The following is a 19453-nucleotide window of genomic DNA, read 5'->3' as shown; positions in this document are numbered from 1 at the left end:
TGTTGGGAGGCTGTGGATTTTGCGGAAGTTCTAATTTTTTTTAAGTCTTGGAGGGCTGGCAGAAGTTTCCAGATGATATGGAGTACTCCTATCAAGAACTGAGCCTTGCTTGGAGGTGGACTTCTGAAAGATCTTCTAGAGGGTTACAACATGCTCAACTACTGATAAACTATCTGCTGATCACTCCAAAAGATATTACTATCCTTGACTATCATTGTAATTCATCATATGGGTTCCACACCCTCCTTATATATAATATTTGGCTACTTAATGTGGTATACCACTTTCATTGCTTATGCATCATATGAGGATTCATAGAAAGAGTTCGGAGACAAAGAAAGGGGCTTTTGCCTATTGCAGCTCCATATTAATGAATTCATTATGTTCTGTCCTTTGGTGGTGAACTTAATGTAATTGTCAGGCAACATCGTTAGCGTGCATATTATGTGATCAGTGCAATTACAAGGCAATAATGTTCCTCTCTAGCGGCAATAGCAACAATTCCATTTCTTATTCTGACTAAGCAAATACCCCAGGGCCCTTCAAGTACACTTACATCAGATCGAATTCTCAACAAGCTTTCCATCTCTCTTCATCGGCTATAAAGATGAAGAGATTTTCCTTCAACACAAAAGCCTATTACTGCAACAACAACCCTTCATACCTTGTAACAAAGTAAGCTGAAACTGCAGTTAACATGGTCAATTCAAACAAAAACATTGAGTTTATAGGAGATACCAGTAAGAAAATTCATAGGGCAACCAAGCAGATCCCTAGAATGAAATCTTCCAAGAAGAAATGTCAAAGAAAGATCAATACAGCTCGAGGTATGAGAGACAGGACACTGAGATTGCCACTTGAAATTGGCGATAAGATTTTTAATCTGCTGCCAGACACGGTAGGCTTTGATAAAGCTAATAAAACTGTTGAGTGGTTACTAATAGAGGCAAAAGCTGCAATCGAAGAACTTGATGGAGACCTCCCCCAGAAGAAATAAAAGTACTACCGCAGCATTAGTGCGAAGAGTGTATCTTCTACATGTAATTGTGAAGCATTATCCCAAATCAGTGGGATTAATGGAAAGCAACAAAGAAACGTCTCAAAGGGCAAAAGCTAAAACATGTGTTATCAAAAAGAGAAAGATTAGAAAGTTGCCTAACTGCACTTCAACCTCTTGCAAGCAGGGAGTCGAGGGAAAAGGCAAGACCATGAGCAAGGGAGAGGACAAGAGAAAAGATGTGGAGTAGAAGATGCTGAAGCAATTAATCATAACCTGAACCATTTAGGTTCTAGAAGTTCCTTTGAAACTGGGGAAGAAACCGGTCCTGGAAGCCACAATTTGGCTCCATCCTTGGAGGTCGACCTGTCTTGAGTTCAAGGAACTGAGCTCCAAAGAGCAAAATTATTCAGGAATTCAAGAAGCCAAGGTTGATGATTCTTCCATGACTGTGGGATATTGGGGCCCATCCTCCATTGCCAATTATCTGCACAACATCAGAATTTCACAAGAGGTAAGTTCCCGCAGCAAGTTTCCTAATTTATTTAATGTGCTGTAGCCCGTGGAAACAATAGGCAACAATTATAAGCAGGCACTCTCCAAAGATGTGATATGGATGACACCCAAATTTCTGACCTTGCCAACCTCAATTTGCAGGTTTTCAACTCTATGGAAACCAAGAGGAGCTTACAGCCACCAGATCAAAGTATGCTAACATGGATTATCTCTTAGGCACTTCTTTTATGAGTCAAGTAGTAGAAACATGCTTTGCCTCTTCCATTTCTGTTTGGAAATAAGTAGTAATATACTTGTAGATATTGATTTCCCATTGTGCACATTTAGGAAGGGAAGAACTCCTTCCTGAAGCACCTCATCCTATAAAATAGCCGCTATTCATGTGGACAGGCCCTTGTGAATTGTTTTGTTATTGCTCTCCATGTTCTCAAATTGGTGTTTTTGGAAAATAATCTGAAGTTGTTTTCCTTATTTCTTTATACAGTTAACTAAATTAAAAAAAAAATGGAGAACACAAATAAATAAATACACAGAGATAACAAACCCTCAAACCCTCAATAGATGCATCACACAACAAATCCAACCAAACCTCAAATCCATTTAACCTCAAGCCCTCAAGCCCTCAAGAGATGCCCTTTTCCTTCTCTAATGAGAGAATAAATCAACAGCACTGGTGGTTGTGGAGCATGATGGTGGCGTTGCAATGTAGACTTTAGGCAATGAAGGTGGGTATGGAGGAGGGTATGATTGTGGATGATTTTTAGATATGAAAATTTGAGGGAAAGGGAGGGAGAGAGGACTGGGGAAATGGAGATCGTGTGAAGCTAAAGGGAGAGAGGAGAAGCAGTGGGGGAGACAGAGGTAATGAAAAGAGTAACGGAGAGAGATATCATGATAGAGATCTGATAGGGAAAAAGAAAATGCTCAGAAGAAAAAAAAAATTGGGGGTTAAGTGGTGGGTAGTAAAAAAAGTTAAAAAAAAAAAATTTATAATTAAAATTGGATAGTTTTTTTTAAGATTTTAAATTATGAAAATTATTTTAAAAATTGATATAAAATTTTTAATTAAATATTATTTATATTTACAATAATAAGTTGATCAAAGAAAATGCAAAAAATGTTTTATAAAATTGGTTTTCATTCATTCAATCAAATATGTTTTTTTTGTTTTTAAGAACAAAAAGTTGTTTTTTAGGAATTCAGTTCTCAAATGTAATTTTGTTCTCAAAACATAAAAAATTGTTCTTAAAAAATATTCTCAAAAAATATTTTTTAGAACTACTTTAAAAAACACTTCCCAAATAAACCTTATGTTTTCCTCGTGTAGATCATATGAACACTGCAGTTGTAAGTGATGACTGTTATGGAAACTAAATATGATTTTCCACCGTGCTTTCTATCATTTTCTTTGAGGTTCTCATTAAAACTTGAAAATATAAAAATGTAAGATAATAATTGAAACAAAGTTAAGAGAAGCTAACCTAGTTTGTTGAGGCACATGGTCACATGTTATCTTAAAACTACTATCACCTTCCTATGTGCAGTGTTAATGAACAATAATCACTTCAAGATACAACCTCAATTATTGGCTCACAATAGTGTCTCCTGTATTGGGATGCTTACAAGAAGACTATGAAGAACCTATCCATAATATAGTTATTCAAAAAATATGAAGACTCAAGCGAAGAAGAAGATGATCGATCTTTGTAATATTTTGTTATATTTTTTTCCAAATAAAGGAAAGATATTTTAAAGAATAAATAGATGAACATTGTGTGAATCTCAGTTATCTCCGAACGACCAATTCCATAAAATCACATAAACACCAATAATATCTCATGAAATCCAACCCAACAATTGAGAAGTAAAAATCAATAATTAATGCATTTGGCATTTACAGTAATAAAAAGTACAACACCAAAATGTGCTTTTTTTTTCTTTTCTTTTTTTGTAAAAGGAGGAGGTTTTAAAACTTTATAGTTTATGTATAAAAAATCCTACATTCCCCACAAGATTTAAAACTTCAAAATAATAACAAAATAAGTAAATAAATAAATATAAAATTAGTTGACAACTTTATACTATGCAATAGGTATATGTCTTCTAAACTCGAACCTATATTTAGTGTTAATCGTTTTCATTTAATGATTCATAGTGAACTAGGTATTTGACTCAAATTTTAACATGTCATACACATAGTAATATAGGACTGGGTTCTAAGCGGGTTAATGTTATTAATGGTCATGCACTAGTTTCTTGATTCTCATGAGAGTTACTAGGAAACAACCTTATTTTCATAATCATGACCTTACAACAACTCTCATTTAGGTGAGTCCTCCAAAAGTACAAGTGACTATACCTCATAGAATTTCCTACCTCAAACTCATTCAAGGAAATATCCTTCCTAACATCATATCAAAAACACTATCACCATAGCAATGAGAATGAGACTCTCTTGAAAAGTAATGCTATTATGTCATGGTGTAAACTGTTTCTACCCATTAAACCTTCTTAATGAAATCTCCAATTGCAAAGGTTAGGTAACCCTTGGAGGTGACTCCTTTAAAGGCTTAAGCCCCATCCCCCCAGATAATTCTAGGACAACATTCCTAGAAAGACTATTGGTCAACTAATCAATAACATTCTTTTCAAATCTTACAAAATCCAAGGATATCACATTTTATCCAAAAGGTTTCTTATATTTCACTTGTATGTATCCATTCATCTTCTTTTTTGTATGTGATTGAATCACTGAATCTATCACAACTTTACTATCATAGTGCACAAATATTCTAGGTATGGACTTACTTATTAAAAGAATATCTAATAACAAGTTTTTAATTCATTCAACCTTAATGCACGTTGTATCTAGTAGAATGAACTTAGATTCCACTGTGCTTCTTCACATGATAGTTTGTTTCTTAGATCCCTAAGAAATACTAGTATCTCTTAGAAGGAAAACATATTTTGTAGTGATTTTGACATCTAGATTGTCAATTATCCGATTTACGTCACTATATCCTTCTATTACATTAGGGAATCCTTTGTAACAAAAAAAAATAATATAAAGTTCCTCTAAGATACTTAAAAACTCTTTCTAAAGTAATCTAGTATTCTTTACTAGGATTATGAATATACCTATTTAGTCTCCTAACTGCATATGCTATGTTAGGTCCAATTTTTTGTGTAATATATGATAGAGATCCTATTATTCCAATGCGTATTGGAATCATAGGGTATGGATATTAGTTTACTATTGAAATAGTACAACTTTCTTAACATATTTTTAATGGCACTTGGTTGATCCAAAATTATACCCTCAAATGCTTTTGAAAATCTCATTTGTAATATTTATGTGTCTCTCCTAAATCCTTGATTTCAAATTTTGTAGACAAATAATCTCTCATGTCATTCACTATTTCCATATTACTTCCAAATATTAGAATATGATCCACATAAAGACAAAGCATGATGTGTTCTTTTAGGTCCATTTTATAATACACACATTTATCATGATCATTGATCTTAAACACATAACCTAAGATGATTTTTTCAAACTTTTCATGTCATTGTTTAGGAGCTTGCTCAAGACCATATAATGACTTCACTAGTTTACATACCTTATTGTCACAGGCCTAGAGTTCCAACACGGCGGTACGGCCTGTGCGGCGACCCCATGGGCAAGAATCAAAGAGGCTTAGCCTACACACCATGCATTTCAATGCCACTATGTTGATTGGTTTCGTCATCAGGGGAACGACTCCAGCTCCTAACCAGTTTGTGTAGGAGATGGTCAAACTCCTCTTCATTGTCAAGTCCTTGACTAGCGACAAACTTCTCAAACTTAACTGAGTCGGTCTGCCTAAACTCTGAAGAATCATTCCAACATCACATACATGCCCTTTCCCTGGAGCAATTCTCATTACATTCAGCTCAAACCAGTCAATATACTAGTCTTGATCAGCACCTTCGCTACGATCACGGGCACCAAACAAACAATTTGTGACATTATGCTCTTGTTCTTTTATCTTAAAACCTTCAAATTGTTCCATGTATATTTCTTCCACTAAGTCACCGTTCCAAAAAATGAGGTTTTAACATCCATTTGATGTATTACTAAATTCTTAATCAATGTTAACGCTATCGAAATTCATAGTTGTACTCCTAGAGCCAAGGAATATTTATCAAAGTGGTCAATTCCTTTCTTTTGAGTAAAACTCTTAGTTACTAGCCTAGCTTTATATTTTATCCATTCTTCCATTAAATTTTAGTTTCTTTTTAAATATCCACTTGCACCTAATCTCATGAGGTAAATAAGATAATACCCAAGTGGTTCCTAGCCTCTTCCCAAAAAGGTGCAACTATAGAAGTCATAGCCTCTTAATAAGTTACTGGATCTCCTTCCACTAAGAAAGAATAAAAGTCATCTCCAAAGTTCTTTTCTATTCTCCTCTTTTAGTTCTTCTAGGTTTAACATGAGATTCCACTTCCAAGTTTAAGGAAGTCATTTCGCTAAAAGAATACCTCAAACTTATGGTCTATCATTGACTTGATTAGAAACCTTATAATTCTAAAATGAAATATATCTTCAAACTATGTTGCATCTTTACCTTCAATTATTATCTTATTGGAAATTTCATTAACTTCAGAATTTATAACTAGAAACCTATTTGCATTACTGTAATGAGCATATCTTATGAAGATAGCATCTATAGTTTTATGTCCTATCTTTAGGTTCAAGTATAACTACTTTTGCTAAACACCCCCACATTTTTAGTCTATCTATTCTAGGCATTTTATTTTTTCCACAGTTCAAAAGAAGTCTTTTCATTATCTTTCACAGCAACTCTATTCAATATGTAACATGTTGATGATATTATTTCTCTCCATAAGTTTTCAGGGCACCTGAGCTCAAAAGCATAACATTTACCATATCCATTAAGGTGCAGTTCTTTCTTTCAACCACGCCATTTGATTGAGGTGAGTAAGGCAGTGTGACTCCATGTATTATTCCACATTCCTCACAAAATGCTGTTAAGTTGGTTCCAATATATTCTCCTCCTCTATTGGATCCAAGTATTTTAATCTTCCTTTTTTCCGGTTGATTTTCAACCTCACTCTTATATAACTTAAACTTTTCAAATACTTCATCCTTAGTTTTGAGGCAAACATATAACAATGCTTAGAGTAGTCAGCTATGAAGCTGAGAAAGTATTTATTCCCAGCCCTAGTATATTTTATATATAAAAATCCTAAAATGATTGGCAAAGAAGGTTAAACATATTTGAATGGTAGTTGGATCTCTTAGAAAAATAATTACCAGATTGAATGAATCACATAAGTAAAAAATATTGGTAGATGTATACTCATAACATGAGTGGATTGAAGAATCAAATTTAATAAACGAAGCCCAATTGCTCATTAACCATTAAAAGAGATTCCAATCTGTTGTGACCTTTAGATACAATGGATAAGAAATAGTTTGTATTGTGGTTATCTATCTACATACACAAAGATCGAGTAGAAGCATGGTGGAAGAAAGTAGCCTAGAGGATCAAGAGGGAATACAATAGTACCAGTGGCATTTTCTTAATTGAAATGGTCCGGTTGAAGGGCTTTAGGCAAAGGGAAAAATGTAGCCAAGATGAAAGACGGATACTAGTGGAGATGAGAAACACATTAGATGATTCTCACAGATACTACCCTATGAAGAGCCCATAAATTCTTTCAGAGAAAGACCAATTTAACTACACTGATTATAAGAATGGGTCTGTACGAGGAACATATCTTACAGAAGAGTATGAGAACACACTGAGCAACATGTGATTAATTTGAAGGAATGTGTGTATGCCCTTCGTCCAGACAGGGAAGAAATAAATGAAACAATTGTTAAACCTGGTTCTTTAATACATGTATTCAGCAGGGAAAAGCTTACTTAGTAATTACTGTGACCACTAGATGCATGTATGGTTTGATCTTTTTGATGTTGCTTAGCATTTGCGAAAGTAATCGAGGCACTCAGACTATTATAATTCATAGGGAAAGTAGTTTCTAGCTAGCTTAATCAGAGAGAAAATTAAGGGAAAACAATGAACTTTGTCCACATATATGTCATACTTTTGTGATATAGACTGAAAAGTAGGTACAACTTGGATGAGAAATTGGAGGGATCCATATTGAGTCGAATGTAGATGATAAGATCTAAAATTGATACTCATTGAGATGGAGAGAAAAAAGAGAGGGTTAGCTCAAGTCCATTTTGAAGTCCTCTAAACAGTCCATATCTTTTTGCGTGCATTGCACCTGAGCCACCTTTCTGGTCTTCTCTTTGCATTTTCTCTCTTCACCAGATATAAAGAAAAGACTTTTCCTAGACATGTACCTCAAAGTGGTACAACTTTAAAACCCAGGAGGCAGGGCATGCAGGAGTGGGACTTTTCTTTTCAGAGGGAAAGAGAGAGTGATTAATATGGGGTAATGATTTAAAACAAAAAATAAACAGAGCCCTAGGATACACACTCATTGATTTTGAAAGAGAGGGTGGGGGATTCAGCTAGTCAACAAAAATCAACAGAAAATGAAAGAAAATAATAGACCAATGAAACCCTCATTGATTTTGAGAGGGGGGGGGGGGGGGGGGGGGGGGGGGCGCGGGGGGCGCTTTGTTTGAGAGATTCAGCTAGTCAACAAAAATCAATAGAAAATGAAAGAAAATAATAGACCAATAACATTCCTATCCTACTAACCTTTTGCTCTTCTTTTCCTAATTTTTTGAGGTTGTCCTAGATAAATAACAAGATAATTGCTGGGTGAACTAAAAAAAACATCAAGAATAAGATGAGGAACTGTTAGGCAACAAACTAACAACCAACCAACCTTACAGTAACAAAGGCTCATCCCAACCTCTAGAGAGAATAATTTTTGTAAATGAGGAATGTGAATACATTGCCTTACTCTCTGAGATCTGAAGACAAGGAATCTTTTTACATAGAATTGCTAATGATTGAGGGATCTGAGATACAAAACTTGTATGTAGATTGTAGAAGATTAGGAAGTTGAGATGCATAATCATAGGTAGAATTGCTGAAAATGAAGAGACCTAATCCTAAATTGCTTCATGGTGCATTACTAAGTCAGCTTTTCTTAAAATATCATTTGGCCTCACCAATCATAACTATTATGATGCAATTGACTAAAGTAAATATGCTTCAAGGATACCATATAAAGCTTTCTTAAATGCACTTGACTAAACCAAATATATATTAATGACACAATATTAAAGCTGTTTTGAATGAAATATTATTTGTCCGTGTAGAGAATCAATGAAAACAAGCTTGCATATCTTTGGTTAAAACAAATCTGCCTAGAATCTTATCTCATTTCTGCGGTAAACAGATACTGAAAGATTTTAATGCACAAGTAGGAGATCGATGCTTAATACAATTAGATCGTAGGAGACTTGTCAATAATATTCCTTAGTGTGTGAGAACCAATTTATAGACTTTTGTAACCCCTTAAGTTTTGTTGCATATGCATATCTCCAAAAAGTCTTCCCAATATTTACTTTTGAGTGTATCATCTGGTCATAGCATCTATTCAATTCGGGTTATATATGCCTGATATAATAGGTTCTTATCATTACACCTGTTCAACTAGGGTTGCATTTTTTCATTATAGCACCCATTTAATTCAAGTTGCAACTTCTCATCTTTAACACCTACACAATCAGGTTGTATCCTGTCAGTTGTACCACTGATAGGATCAGCTTCTACTACCTGTTGTGGTAAGAACACATTTATGTGCTTTCCTACCCCTGTCCAAAACCCAACTTTGTTAGGCATCCCCCAAGGTGACACTGAAATCCTACCTCCTTTCATGCACTTCCTCCATGAGGATGATCCATTAGATTCCATTATAACAGCCACAGACAATGGGACATCTAACTAGCCACCAGCTTTGTCAAGCTTTTCTAAGCTAACATGAACCATTTCAGTCATTGTTGGGCAAAAAGGTAAAGGAAGATCGTTTAAGTGATCATGTCATCTGAGGAAGTGGATGGAAAACAGAATAAAAGTTACTATTCCAAAAATGAAAGAGAGAATTGAACTGAAGTAACCAGAAAAGATGGATGACAACCAGTACTTCACGGATGTAATGGTAGGTAGTATGATCTGTTTAAATCTATTGAATATAGTCATCAACAATGACATTAATAGAGAAAAATAAAAAGAGAGAAGAAATCAGAAAGTATGCTTAATAGTAAATAATTGGGCTCATGGTTTCATTTGGAACTATGAGTGATTATGTTAACTCGCTTTTGCTCCTCCTTAAGCCTTTCTCGATATAAGTACGCATTACCAATTCTGTTGTACCAAGTTCATGAAGCTTGGTTTAGCCATACAAGGCCCTTTTTAGCTTCAAAACCTTGTTTTCTAGTCCTTGCACCATGAACCTTTAAGCACCCGTTGCTCCATGTAGATTTCTTCTTCAAGGTAGTGGTTGAGGAATTTTATGTCACATCTACCAGATAGATCTTCCATTTTGTCTAAGCAGCAAGTAGTATTAGCACCCTTATTATGTCTAGACATGAAATAGAAGCTGATGTTTTACTATAGTCTGACTCTAAATTTCGTGAGTATCCTTTCTACTAGCCTTGCTTATAATTTTAGATTGAGACATAAGGTTATGCTATTATCTTATAGACGCATCTAACTGATCCTATGATTTTTTTGTCTTGATGAAGACAGTCTATTACCTCCCACGGCTCATTCTTCTTGATCACTCTTCTTTCATTGCCCATACTTCTTGTTTTGAAGCTTTTTCAAAGCTTTTTGGCTCTAGGATTCTCAAGTTGCATGTCTTGTATATCTCTAACAAGGGCCTAATCCTCCCTGGTGTTGATTCTAGAGAGAAGTCTACAAATTGTAGTAGCACTTGCGTTGTTGCTCAAACTAGTGATCTCGGGTTGATCATTGTCTTCTTCTGTTTGTCGTTAAAGTAATAATGGCATCTTGACATTTTTCTTTCAACTTATTCTATCTCCCAGCTGTATGCAACAGCTTCATCTAACTTTACATCCAGCTGATTTTTAGCATTTTGATTCTTAAGCTATAGACTCAATATCCTTTTCATTTATATATGTAGCTACCACTTTGTTTCTCAATGTAGGTTTCGAATTTCTTGAAAATTAATTTCAAAGACTTGTGATCATTCAACGAAAATAAAGCCATGTTTTTCTAGCATAGTCATCGATAAAGAGAATGAAGTACCTGTTTTGTTCAAATGATGGCTCAGACATCTTCATTGACCACCTCTAGTGGCTCCTTGGCTCTCCATGATTTTCTAAATGAAAAAGGTTATTCATGTCGTTTGCCAAGAAGACATCCTTACAAATGTCATCAATCTCTTTAATCATGAACAAGTCTCTCATAATGCTCTTTTGGTTAAGAAGCTTTAATTGGTACGTAGTAGCTAGTTGAAGTGTCCAAATCTTCTATGCCATAGCCACATTCCTCTACTTGTACCTTCATTTCCACATTGCTCGCATATCTCCATTGAATGGGAAAACATTTATTTTCCTTCATTTTTATTTTTACAATAAGGTTATGTTTGGTCCCGAAGATTCTAAAGAAAGAAAAAAAATGCTAAAAAAAATAATTTTTCTGTGGAACTATGTGTGATTGGGTAATGTACCTGTACTTGGTATGGAGTAGTGTATGTGCGGGTTGAGATGATGGTGAAATAGTGTAGAAGGTTGTAGAAATTTAGATAGTGACGATAGTACGTAGCGTAAGCTAGACTTTGATGGTTAATAGAGTGATAGATTGATGTAGCAAGTGATTAGAATGATGATGAGGAAAGAAATAACTGTTTATGAGGAGAATAAGTAGAAAGGTGGGAAACCTTTCTTGCTAAGTTTTCTTGTTTTTCCCGGAAGCCAATCATCCCTGTGGTAACATTTCTGACCCCTCTAATCTATGATATTCTAGAAATCTGCGGCACTGTCTATCACTAGCAAACAAGTTTTATGTTCAAAGGAGACTACAACTTAACCATAGAAGAGAATACAAATTGATCAGTAATGTACTTGAATATACTTAAGGTGTTAATCACAATCATTGAAAAGGATGATCTTCCTGTCTAGACAAGGCAATACACTTCTGTTGCTCTCACTATGTCTGGTGCTGGAGGGGAAGGAGATTCCAGTACTGGAGGAGCTCTCTTGTAACAATGGGAAGAGGCGAGAGAGCCTCTGATAATTTTGGAATGGAGTCATGAAAACTAGCAAGGGCACATTTACAATTGTAGATGGTAAAGAAAATTGGTAACAGTTAAAAACCTAGCCTCTTCTATGTGGCAATGAAAATATCCAGCAAGATTCAATGACTTGATTCCTCAAATAATTTCAACCAGAAGATTTGAGTAATTCTCTTTCTTTGAACTCCTCTCTATCTTGCACTCCCTTAAATGCATATGAACCTCATCAATCCACCAGAAATCAAGAGAAGTAGAAACTTTACAGTAACTACAGATGCAGTAGATATTTTTGAAGAAAAGGAAGGGGGGAGATAGAGAAAGAGAGAGAAAAAAAAAAGGAGAAAGTTGAGCTCACAGGCTCACAGCAAACATATAGATTATTACAGTTTACAGTCACCTGGGAATTCTGCAACTGGTTCACTTCCAGCGTTTTCCATCGACCTTTCCTTTCCCAAGAAAATATGAGGACAACCCCGGCCAAAAGAGCAAGGAAAAAAACTTGATGATCGGAAGAAGATTCTCAGTACAAAAGAGATACAGGCTGTGATTAACTACAGGGTTTTAGAGGACAATGTAGCTGTCTCTGACAGATACGTATGTATACGTAGTTGGTAAATCATATCATATGTATATTTTGCCCCAAAATAAGCAAGAATCTGTCAGAAAATCCACCCTAATACGTGTAAATTTCTTCCTACCAAGTACATTCAAGAGCACAAGAGCAGGAAAGTATCATAAATTTGCTAAATGCAGTTGATTTTTAAGAAGATATGATAATTTTGGAAAATATTTAAGTTTTTTTTTTATTTAAAAAAAAAAGTACATTATAATAAAATTATGAGATACAAAATATGAATTTTGAGAATATATAATCATAAAAAATTTTTTTAAATTATATGGATGACATGATCGACTGACATCGATCATAATTTGAGCTTAAAAAACTATAAATATTAATATAAAAATAAAATTTTCATTTCATTAATTTTATTATATTAATATAAAAATAGATTTGGAACAAATTTTGAGGTTTACATTATTGTATTTGGATATTTGAAATATATTAAATTTATAAAATGCTTTAAATTTGAATAAAAATAGCTATATTTAAAAAGCTAACTTAAAATGTGTGTAATTAATATTAAAAATATACATAATTTTAAATAATTAAAACTAATTAATTTATATTTATCTAACTTTCTACTAAAATTATTGTAAATTCCTTTCCATCCATTTTTGTTCCTTTATTTGAAAAAAAAATAAAAATAAATTATTAAGTTTATTCAAACATTTTTAAATACAAAAGTAAATTAGTCAAAAAAAATTTAATAATAATTTATATCAAATATTTTATTTGAAAATTTTATTTTATTTTATTCATCCATTAGGATGATTTACTTTATTCCTTAGGAATCATTAAAAGTAAAGGGGTGATTCTCTCTCCTTTGTGTGCTTCCATTTTAATATTATGAGAATAAGAATATAGAATAATCCAGAAATCCAATTCTCATTTCAGCAATGAGATTCTACTCCAAACCCAAAGAATCAAATCAAAATTTCTTCATGATTTAGCATTGCCAAAATGTCCCTCCCATTAATCCTAAACACTTTTAAATAAATATTTAAATATTTAAAACCATTAAAATAAATATTTGTAGCAATTTAAAAAAATAAAAAAATAAAAAAACAAGAATCATGGATTCTTCAAAACATAAAAAATATTTTTAATTTAAAAAAATAATGCCATAATTTAAATTAATAAAAATCCATTTTTAAAAAATGCAAATATTATAAAAATAATTTTGTTTTTATTTTAAATTTTATTTAAATATAAATCTCTATCCATAGTAGTGAAAATGATGTGTATAAGGAAATATGATAAAAGTGTACATTCTTTTTTACAATTAATAAATGATAAGGTAATCAGTTGTATGTTGTTTCTTCGATTTTATTTTGCATTATAAGTAAACACTTCAATGGAATTCCTATTATGATTTTTGCTTCTTACATTTTTTATTATCGAATTCCTATTATGATTTTTTTTTCTTACATTCTTTATTATCAGCTTATCATATTCTCATTATTGTAATTCAATTTTCCATAAAGTTAGTAAATATCTTGTTAATTTTCAAGTATAATGTTGCATTTCAAGTCATTCTCATTTCATTTCAAATTTGAACTATACAACATATAGTATTTAAAGCATGATTGATTCGTTGTTCTTATGATTTGAATTATTATACTGCAATATTAAGAACATAGAGTCAAAACTCTAACCTCCATAAATATTATTTTACGAGCGTTTTTATTTATTTTATTTGTTTATTTACGCACTTACGAATCCATATATTTTTAAATAAATTTGCACAACACAAGTGATATCAAAGTTGGCTTTAACCCCAATTCTTTGGATAATTGTTAAGTACTTGCTTATAATGGTATGCTTGATTTATGATCATTTTTTAATTAATTTGTTAATGGCTTAAAAGTTTTTTCAGATGTAACATAACTTTGATCAAAATGAATAAACAAACTTATGTGAGAAATAAGTCATAAAAATAGCAAGTGCTACCATAATTTTTATTTCACCATTTGAGTCTATTGAAAGAACATCTTAATTGATAAGTTTTTAGAATAATTAAATAATAATAATAATAAATAAATAAACCTTGATTTTAGAATAAATTCTCATAAACTGTTTTTTTTTTTTTTTTTTTTTTTGTGTCAAAAATATTTAAAAGTTGCTTTCTAAATTCACCCACAACAGGCTACAGCATAAGAAAATGGCATTTCCATTGATAACTTCAGTGTCAACACAAGCACTCTCACTGTAGAGCTCTACGTCTACACATTGCCGGAGATGAACAAACAGGAAAACAACTACTCCAAAGGAAAAGGAAGAACTCATTCACTTTGATCGATTTTTAATTTTAATTCGAAATTTTGGAGCAGAACTACCTTCTGATGCCTCCACCTTCGTCGTCACTATTTTCGATACACTGGATTCGCTCGCTTTATATTGTACAGTTGCCAACTTAATTCCAGATTCAACTTTCTTAACCCCAAGCTCGACTGATGATGCCTTTGCATCACCACTCAGCAGCTCTGTCATCTCCTTTTCCTTTCGCTTTGCCTCACCGCTCAGCAGCTCTGACATCTCCTTTTCCTTCTGCTTTGCCTCACCACTCAGTAGTTGAGCCATCTCTTTTTCCTTATGTTTCTTCTCCTTTTTCAACCGCTTCCGTTCCAGATACTCTGGATCTTCCCGCTTCCTTTTTTTCTCTTTCTCCTTCTTCTCTTTTGCTTTCCCATGCGACTGAGGTTTTACTGCTGCCACCGTACCACCTTCAACTTCATGTCTCATGACTGAGAGGGTTTGAAGACTCGCATATTTGTGCATCGACATCTACAATGTTGTCTTGGATGCTGCCTCCTTGGATGTCTTGGATGCCACTGAACAATGGACCCTCGTCTGACTGGGGGAGCACTGAGATTTTGCCTGAATCAGCAGTGCACTGGAGCTCCTTTCCCACTTCATCACCATCACTTGCTAGTTTGGCACTGCCAATGCTAGCAGTCATCCGAGAGCCGCGATCATGACATGAGTTGACTTCCTCAAGATTTTGATTGCTGATGCTCACAGCTTCAGTGAAATTCCTTTGTGGTGCATCGACGGATATGGAACTGCTGCCACCACGATCTGTTTCATTATGGCCACCTTGAGATTTATCAACAGTTGGATTATCAGCCTCCTCTGCTCTACTGGATGCAGCAGATTGTCTAACCCTGATCTTGACTACTGGCATTTTCCGTTCATGGCTGTTGGAAACAGTATCAGCTTCCCTAGAAGCTTCTGGAAGGGCCAAACCATCATGAGAGACATTTGGGGTGTCCACGGGAGGCTCCAGGGACTTAGTCTCCTTAACGATAGTGACAAAACCATTCTTCTGTTCACTACAGATCTCTGCCAGGTCCATTTGCAGGATTTGATCTCTTGGAACTCCATAAAGTGTTGGGAGCCTGAAAATGATATTTCATCAGTTAAGAAATCATTGGAACAAGATTTGTTCTTTGCACAAAAAACACACTAAATCCCTTTGTCAGTTGCAGTAGAGGAGAAAAGAAAAACAGGGATATTACAGCCATTCCAACCCCAAATAGTTGCTAGAATTCAAATTTTCATTTCTATTCCTATTGACCAACCAGAGTGTAACCAGAAATTTTGAGTCTAACACCAACAATCCTCCAATATATAAGCAATGCATGTTAAGCACTTGTATTTTCATACTATATATGGAAGGAGAGTGAGTGATTTTTTTCTTTCTTGGATAAGGAAAAAGGGATATTGAATATACTGAAAACACTCTTCAAAAACAAGACTGAATAACCATTGATACAGAAGCATCAGCATGCAAAACTTTCAGGAACATTGATACAGATAACGGAAAGTTGGTTCTATATAATGCACTATTTCTGTCCAGTACAGTCCATGGACATGAAAATGGAGGAATGCCAAATTTCAAGTTAGTCACAAAATAACCATCATAACAAATCTAAAGGGGGTTAAGATGCAAAAATGACAAGTAAATTCACACTAAGAATTTCAGCTTGCTGTGAGTTGAAGGTGCTAAGTGAAGCAGAACAGCAAAAAGGATCTAAGCTATACTGACTCCAAGCAGTTGGTACTCAGGAGAGTTCTTGATAGGCAAACATAACAGTATAAAGGGTGAGAATAATTAAGAGTTTCACAACTAACCATCTCCTCAAGAACTACCACTCAATTCTGTTATAATTTTAAATAAAATATTACCTAAGTGAGTCTTATGAACTAGATTTGTACAAGCACCGGCAGCTGATGATTCTTTTTTTTTCAATTGGCACCAAAAATATTTTTTTTGATAAATAAATAATTAAATTAAATTAAAGAAAAGAGCCATTAGAAAACAACCCCAAGTATACAAGATAACAAACCTCCCTTCACCACCAAGGCTCAACCACAAGAAAACAGAGAATTTTAACAGATTCAACCAGTACCCAACCGTTCAAAAAATTCAACTAAAGTCAATGGGCACTCATTGACAAACAACTTAGCCTCAGACCACAGAAAACAAACAAACTCCCTTTTCAGCTTTTGAATAGAAAAAATCTCATTACAGAAAGCAATATTGTTCCTGGTCTTCCACACCATCCAAAACAAACACAAAGGGATTGCTTGCCAAACCTCCCTTCACTTCTTACCTATAAAAGAACCATTCCAACCCAACAAAGTATCATTGACTGATGAAGAAAGCACCCAAGACACCCTAAAAAGAACAAAAATCAACTCATATAAAACCCATGTCATTTCACAATGGAGCAACAAATGATCAATAGATTTTTCATGTCGAAGACACAAAAAACATCGATTTGTTAAAGACCAACCTCGTCTTTGCAGTTGATCCAAGATTAAAACTTTACCCCACACTGCCTCCCATGCAAAAAAAACTAACTTTTGGCTAGACCCACTAAATCCGATTAAAAAAATAAAATAAAATAAAAAATGGAAAAGCTCCACCGAAGTTTGGTTCCAAAACATAACAAAGGAACTTAACTGTAAACTTGCCACTTTTTGTCAATGACCATAACAAAAAATCTTCCACATTCTAACAAACTCGTTGCCCCTGCAAACAAGCTAGAAAGCTCGCCACACAATTCACCTCCCAGTCATTAAAAGATCTAGAGAAACAAAGATTTCAGCCCTTACCCCCCTTTCAGCGGAAGAATTCCAAATATCTGTCACCCATGCATCCTTAGAGATCGACAAACCAAAAAGTTAAGGAAACAACACACAAAAAGTTATCCCTGCACCACTTATCCTTCCAAAAAAGTTCCCTCTACCCATTACCCACCACAAAGAGACACCTAGATCACACTAAATCTCAATCCTTCCTTATTACTTTCCACAACCCCATACCCCTCATTGACCTCTTGAGTTGCCCACCCCCCGCTTACTTCCTCATACTTACCACGAATAACCTAGTTCCAAAAGGCCCCTCTCTCAACCACAAAACACCACCTCCACTTGCAAAGAAGTGCCTTATTCACCCTCTAACAGACCACAACAAACACCAGCTTCCATGGAGGTCACAACAGATCTGTTACAAGACCCAGCAGCAACAACCATCTCCCTACCTCAAGTTTCTGCACCAGAACATGATAAATCCTCCACCATTTTCTGCGACTCCAGCGAAGACAGTGAAACACGACCATTGGCGCGTGATCTTTCACCACCACCACCCCTAACCTCCACAGCCTCACCGCCATTGCCTTTGGAAGACGGCACCACCTCAGACACCCATGGCAACACCTCCCACCACAACTGGAGTGCAAAACAAGAATCACCAACAACCATCTGCAAAGAGCCAGGCAGTCCCTACCAACTGATTTCACCAAAACCCTTGCCCACTGCAACTGTGTAAAGCCAGCAGTAGCCTCATCCACAGAGATGAAGCCTCCACATCAATCTCCAATTTTCCGAAGCACCTCCCTGCTCCAAAAATGAAGAGGAAGACCCACCACCCTTACCCATACCACCGCCAAACTGAAAACAGCCCACGTCAGGTCTCTCAATGTTCCCAAAAATAAAAACTTTCCTCTGAAACATCAGACACCTCTGTGCAACACCCGGTCCGCTTCTAACTTGTTCTCAAACTCGAACAGAAGAAAAGCTCCACCTAACTTCGCAATCTGGAGCCCACCCCGCAAATACCATGACTCAATACCCCAAGTCCTCAATGCATCCAAATCAGGGAATGAACCATCACCCTTGCCCCAACGACCAACCAAACACTGCTCCAGCTGCTCCTCTCGATGCCTCAAATCCTGCCCTCCAAGCTGGACCCAAATTGAATCCCCTAACTTACCACTCTTCTCCTTAACAATATCAGCAAAAGTCCTCGAAATTGAATACACTGGCACAGAAGGCCTAGAAGAGAACAAACAGGCAACAGAGGAAGTGATGCCCAGAGAACTGCATCCACTTTCAACGAGGAGGCTCTTTGCCACAAAGGAAAGGGTGCCAGTTGCTATGGAATCTCCTGCTAGCCTTGTCAAAGATTTTTTGTTCAATCAAACTATGTTGGAAAGAAGGGCATAAGATGTACTAGTTGAATCAGCCCTCTGACTGTTCTCCTAACCGGTGTCAAAGTAAGCGCCTTTTTCCTACCCGCTTACTGCTCAAGTAGGAGTTCATTGCAACTTCTCAGCCAAAATGACCCACCCCCCTGCAAACCCTTTACCCTCAGGGAAAACCAGACAAATCCTCTTCCCCACATGATTGAGAACATAACACAAAAGGAACCTACCCACCTCATTAGAATGCTGGTCCAGCTGAAACTTCCTGCCCCCTTCCTCCCAACTTTTACCAAAACTCTGCAAACCAGCGTCCCAACAACAAGCCTCCACTCCTTCCAATAGACAACGAAGACTGAAGCCCCACAACCGAATATATATATAGCTGATGAATTTTTTGATTGGAAAAAGTGATTATATTAATAAAGCACCTTGAAAAGAGGGTAGCCAAGCACATCCGAAGTATTTAGAAAGCACCAGAAGGAAAGGACCAACAGCTGATGATAGAACCTTAATTTACTAAACCTAGTTTTTTCTTTCTTTTTTTTTTTTTTCCTTTTTTCTGGTACTCTC

At 35.3% G+C, this 19453-nt stretch overlaps 1 protein-coding gene and 1 long non-coding RNA gene across 6 annotated transcripts in view; both read right to left on the bottom strand.

Annotated features, from left to right (window-relative positions):
* Positions 1-324: 324 nt before the first annotated feature.
* Positions 325-2409, bottom strand: LOC117903997. 2 transcript variants are annotated; one of them, XR_004649557.1, is made up of 2 exons: positions 2058-2409; positions 325-1484 (listed from the first exon to the last, which is right to left on the bottom strand). It is a non-coding gene; the product is annotated as an uncharacterized LOC117903997 (long non-coding RNA). The 2 variants fall into 2 exon arrangements; XR_004649558.1 differs by having other exon boundaries at positions 2103-2409.
* A 12137-nt stretch (positions 2410-14546) lies between these two features.
* LOC117904486 (transcription initiation factor TFIID subunit 2) overlaps positions 14547-19453 on the bottom strand; it is a 65303-nt gene continuing 60396 nt past the window's right edge. For all 4 annotated transcript variants that reach the window (XM_034817108.1, XM_034817106.1, XM_034817107.1 and 1 more), the window contains one exon: positions 14547-15790. In XM_034817108.1, coding sequence (XP_034672999.1) covers positions 15124-15790 — 667 coding nt within the window. In that variant the 3' untranslated portion in view covers positions 14547-15123. The remainder of the gene's footprint in view (positions 15791-19453) is intronic.

Source organism: Vitis riparia, chromosome 17, assembly GCF_004353265.1.
Source record: "Vitis riparia cultivar Riparia Gloire de Montpellier isolate 1030 chromosome 17, EGFV_Vit.rip_1.0, whole genome shotgun sequence".
NCBI classification, from domain to species: Eukaryota; Viridiplantae; Streptophyta; class Magnoliopsida; order Vitales; family Vitaceae; genus Vitis; species Vitis riparia.
The sequence above is the reverse complement of the archived record's forward strand: the minus strand, read 5'-3'. Positions and strand labels throughout refer to the sequence as shown.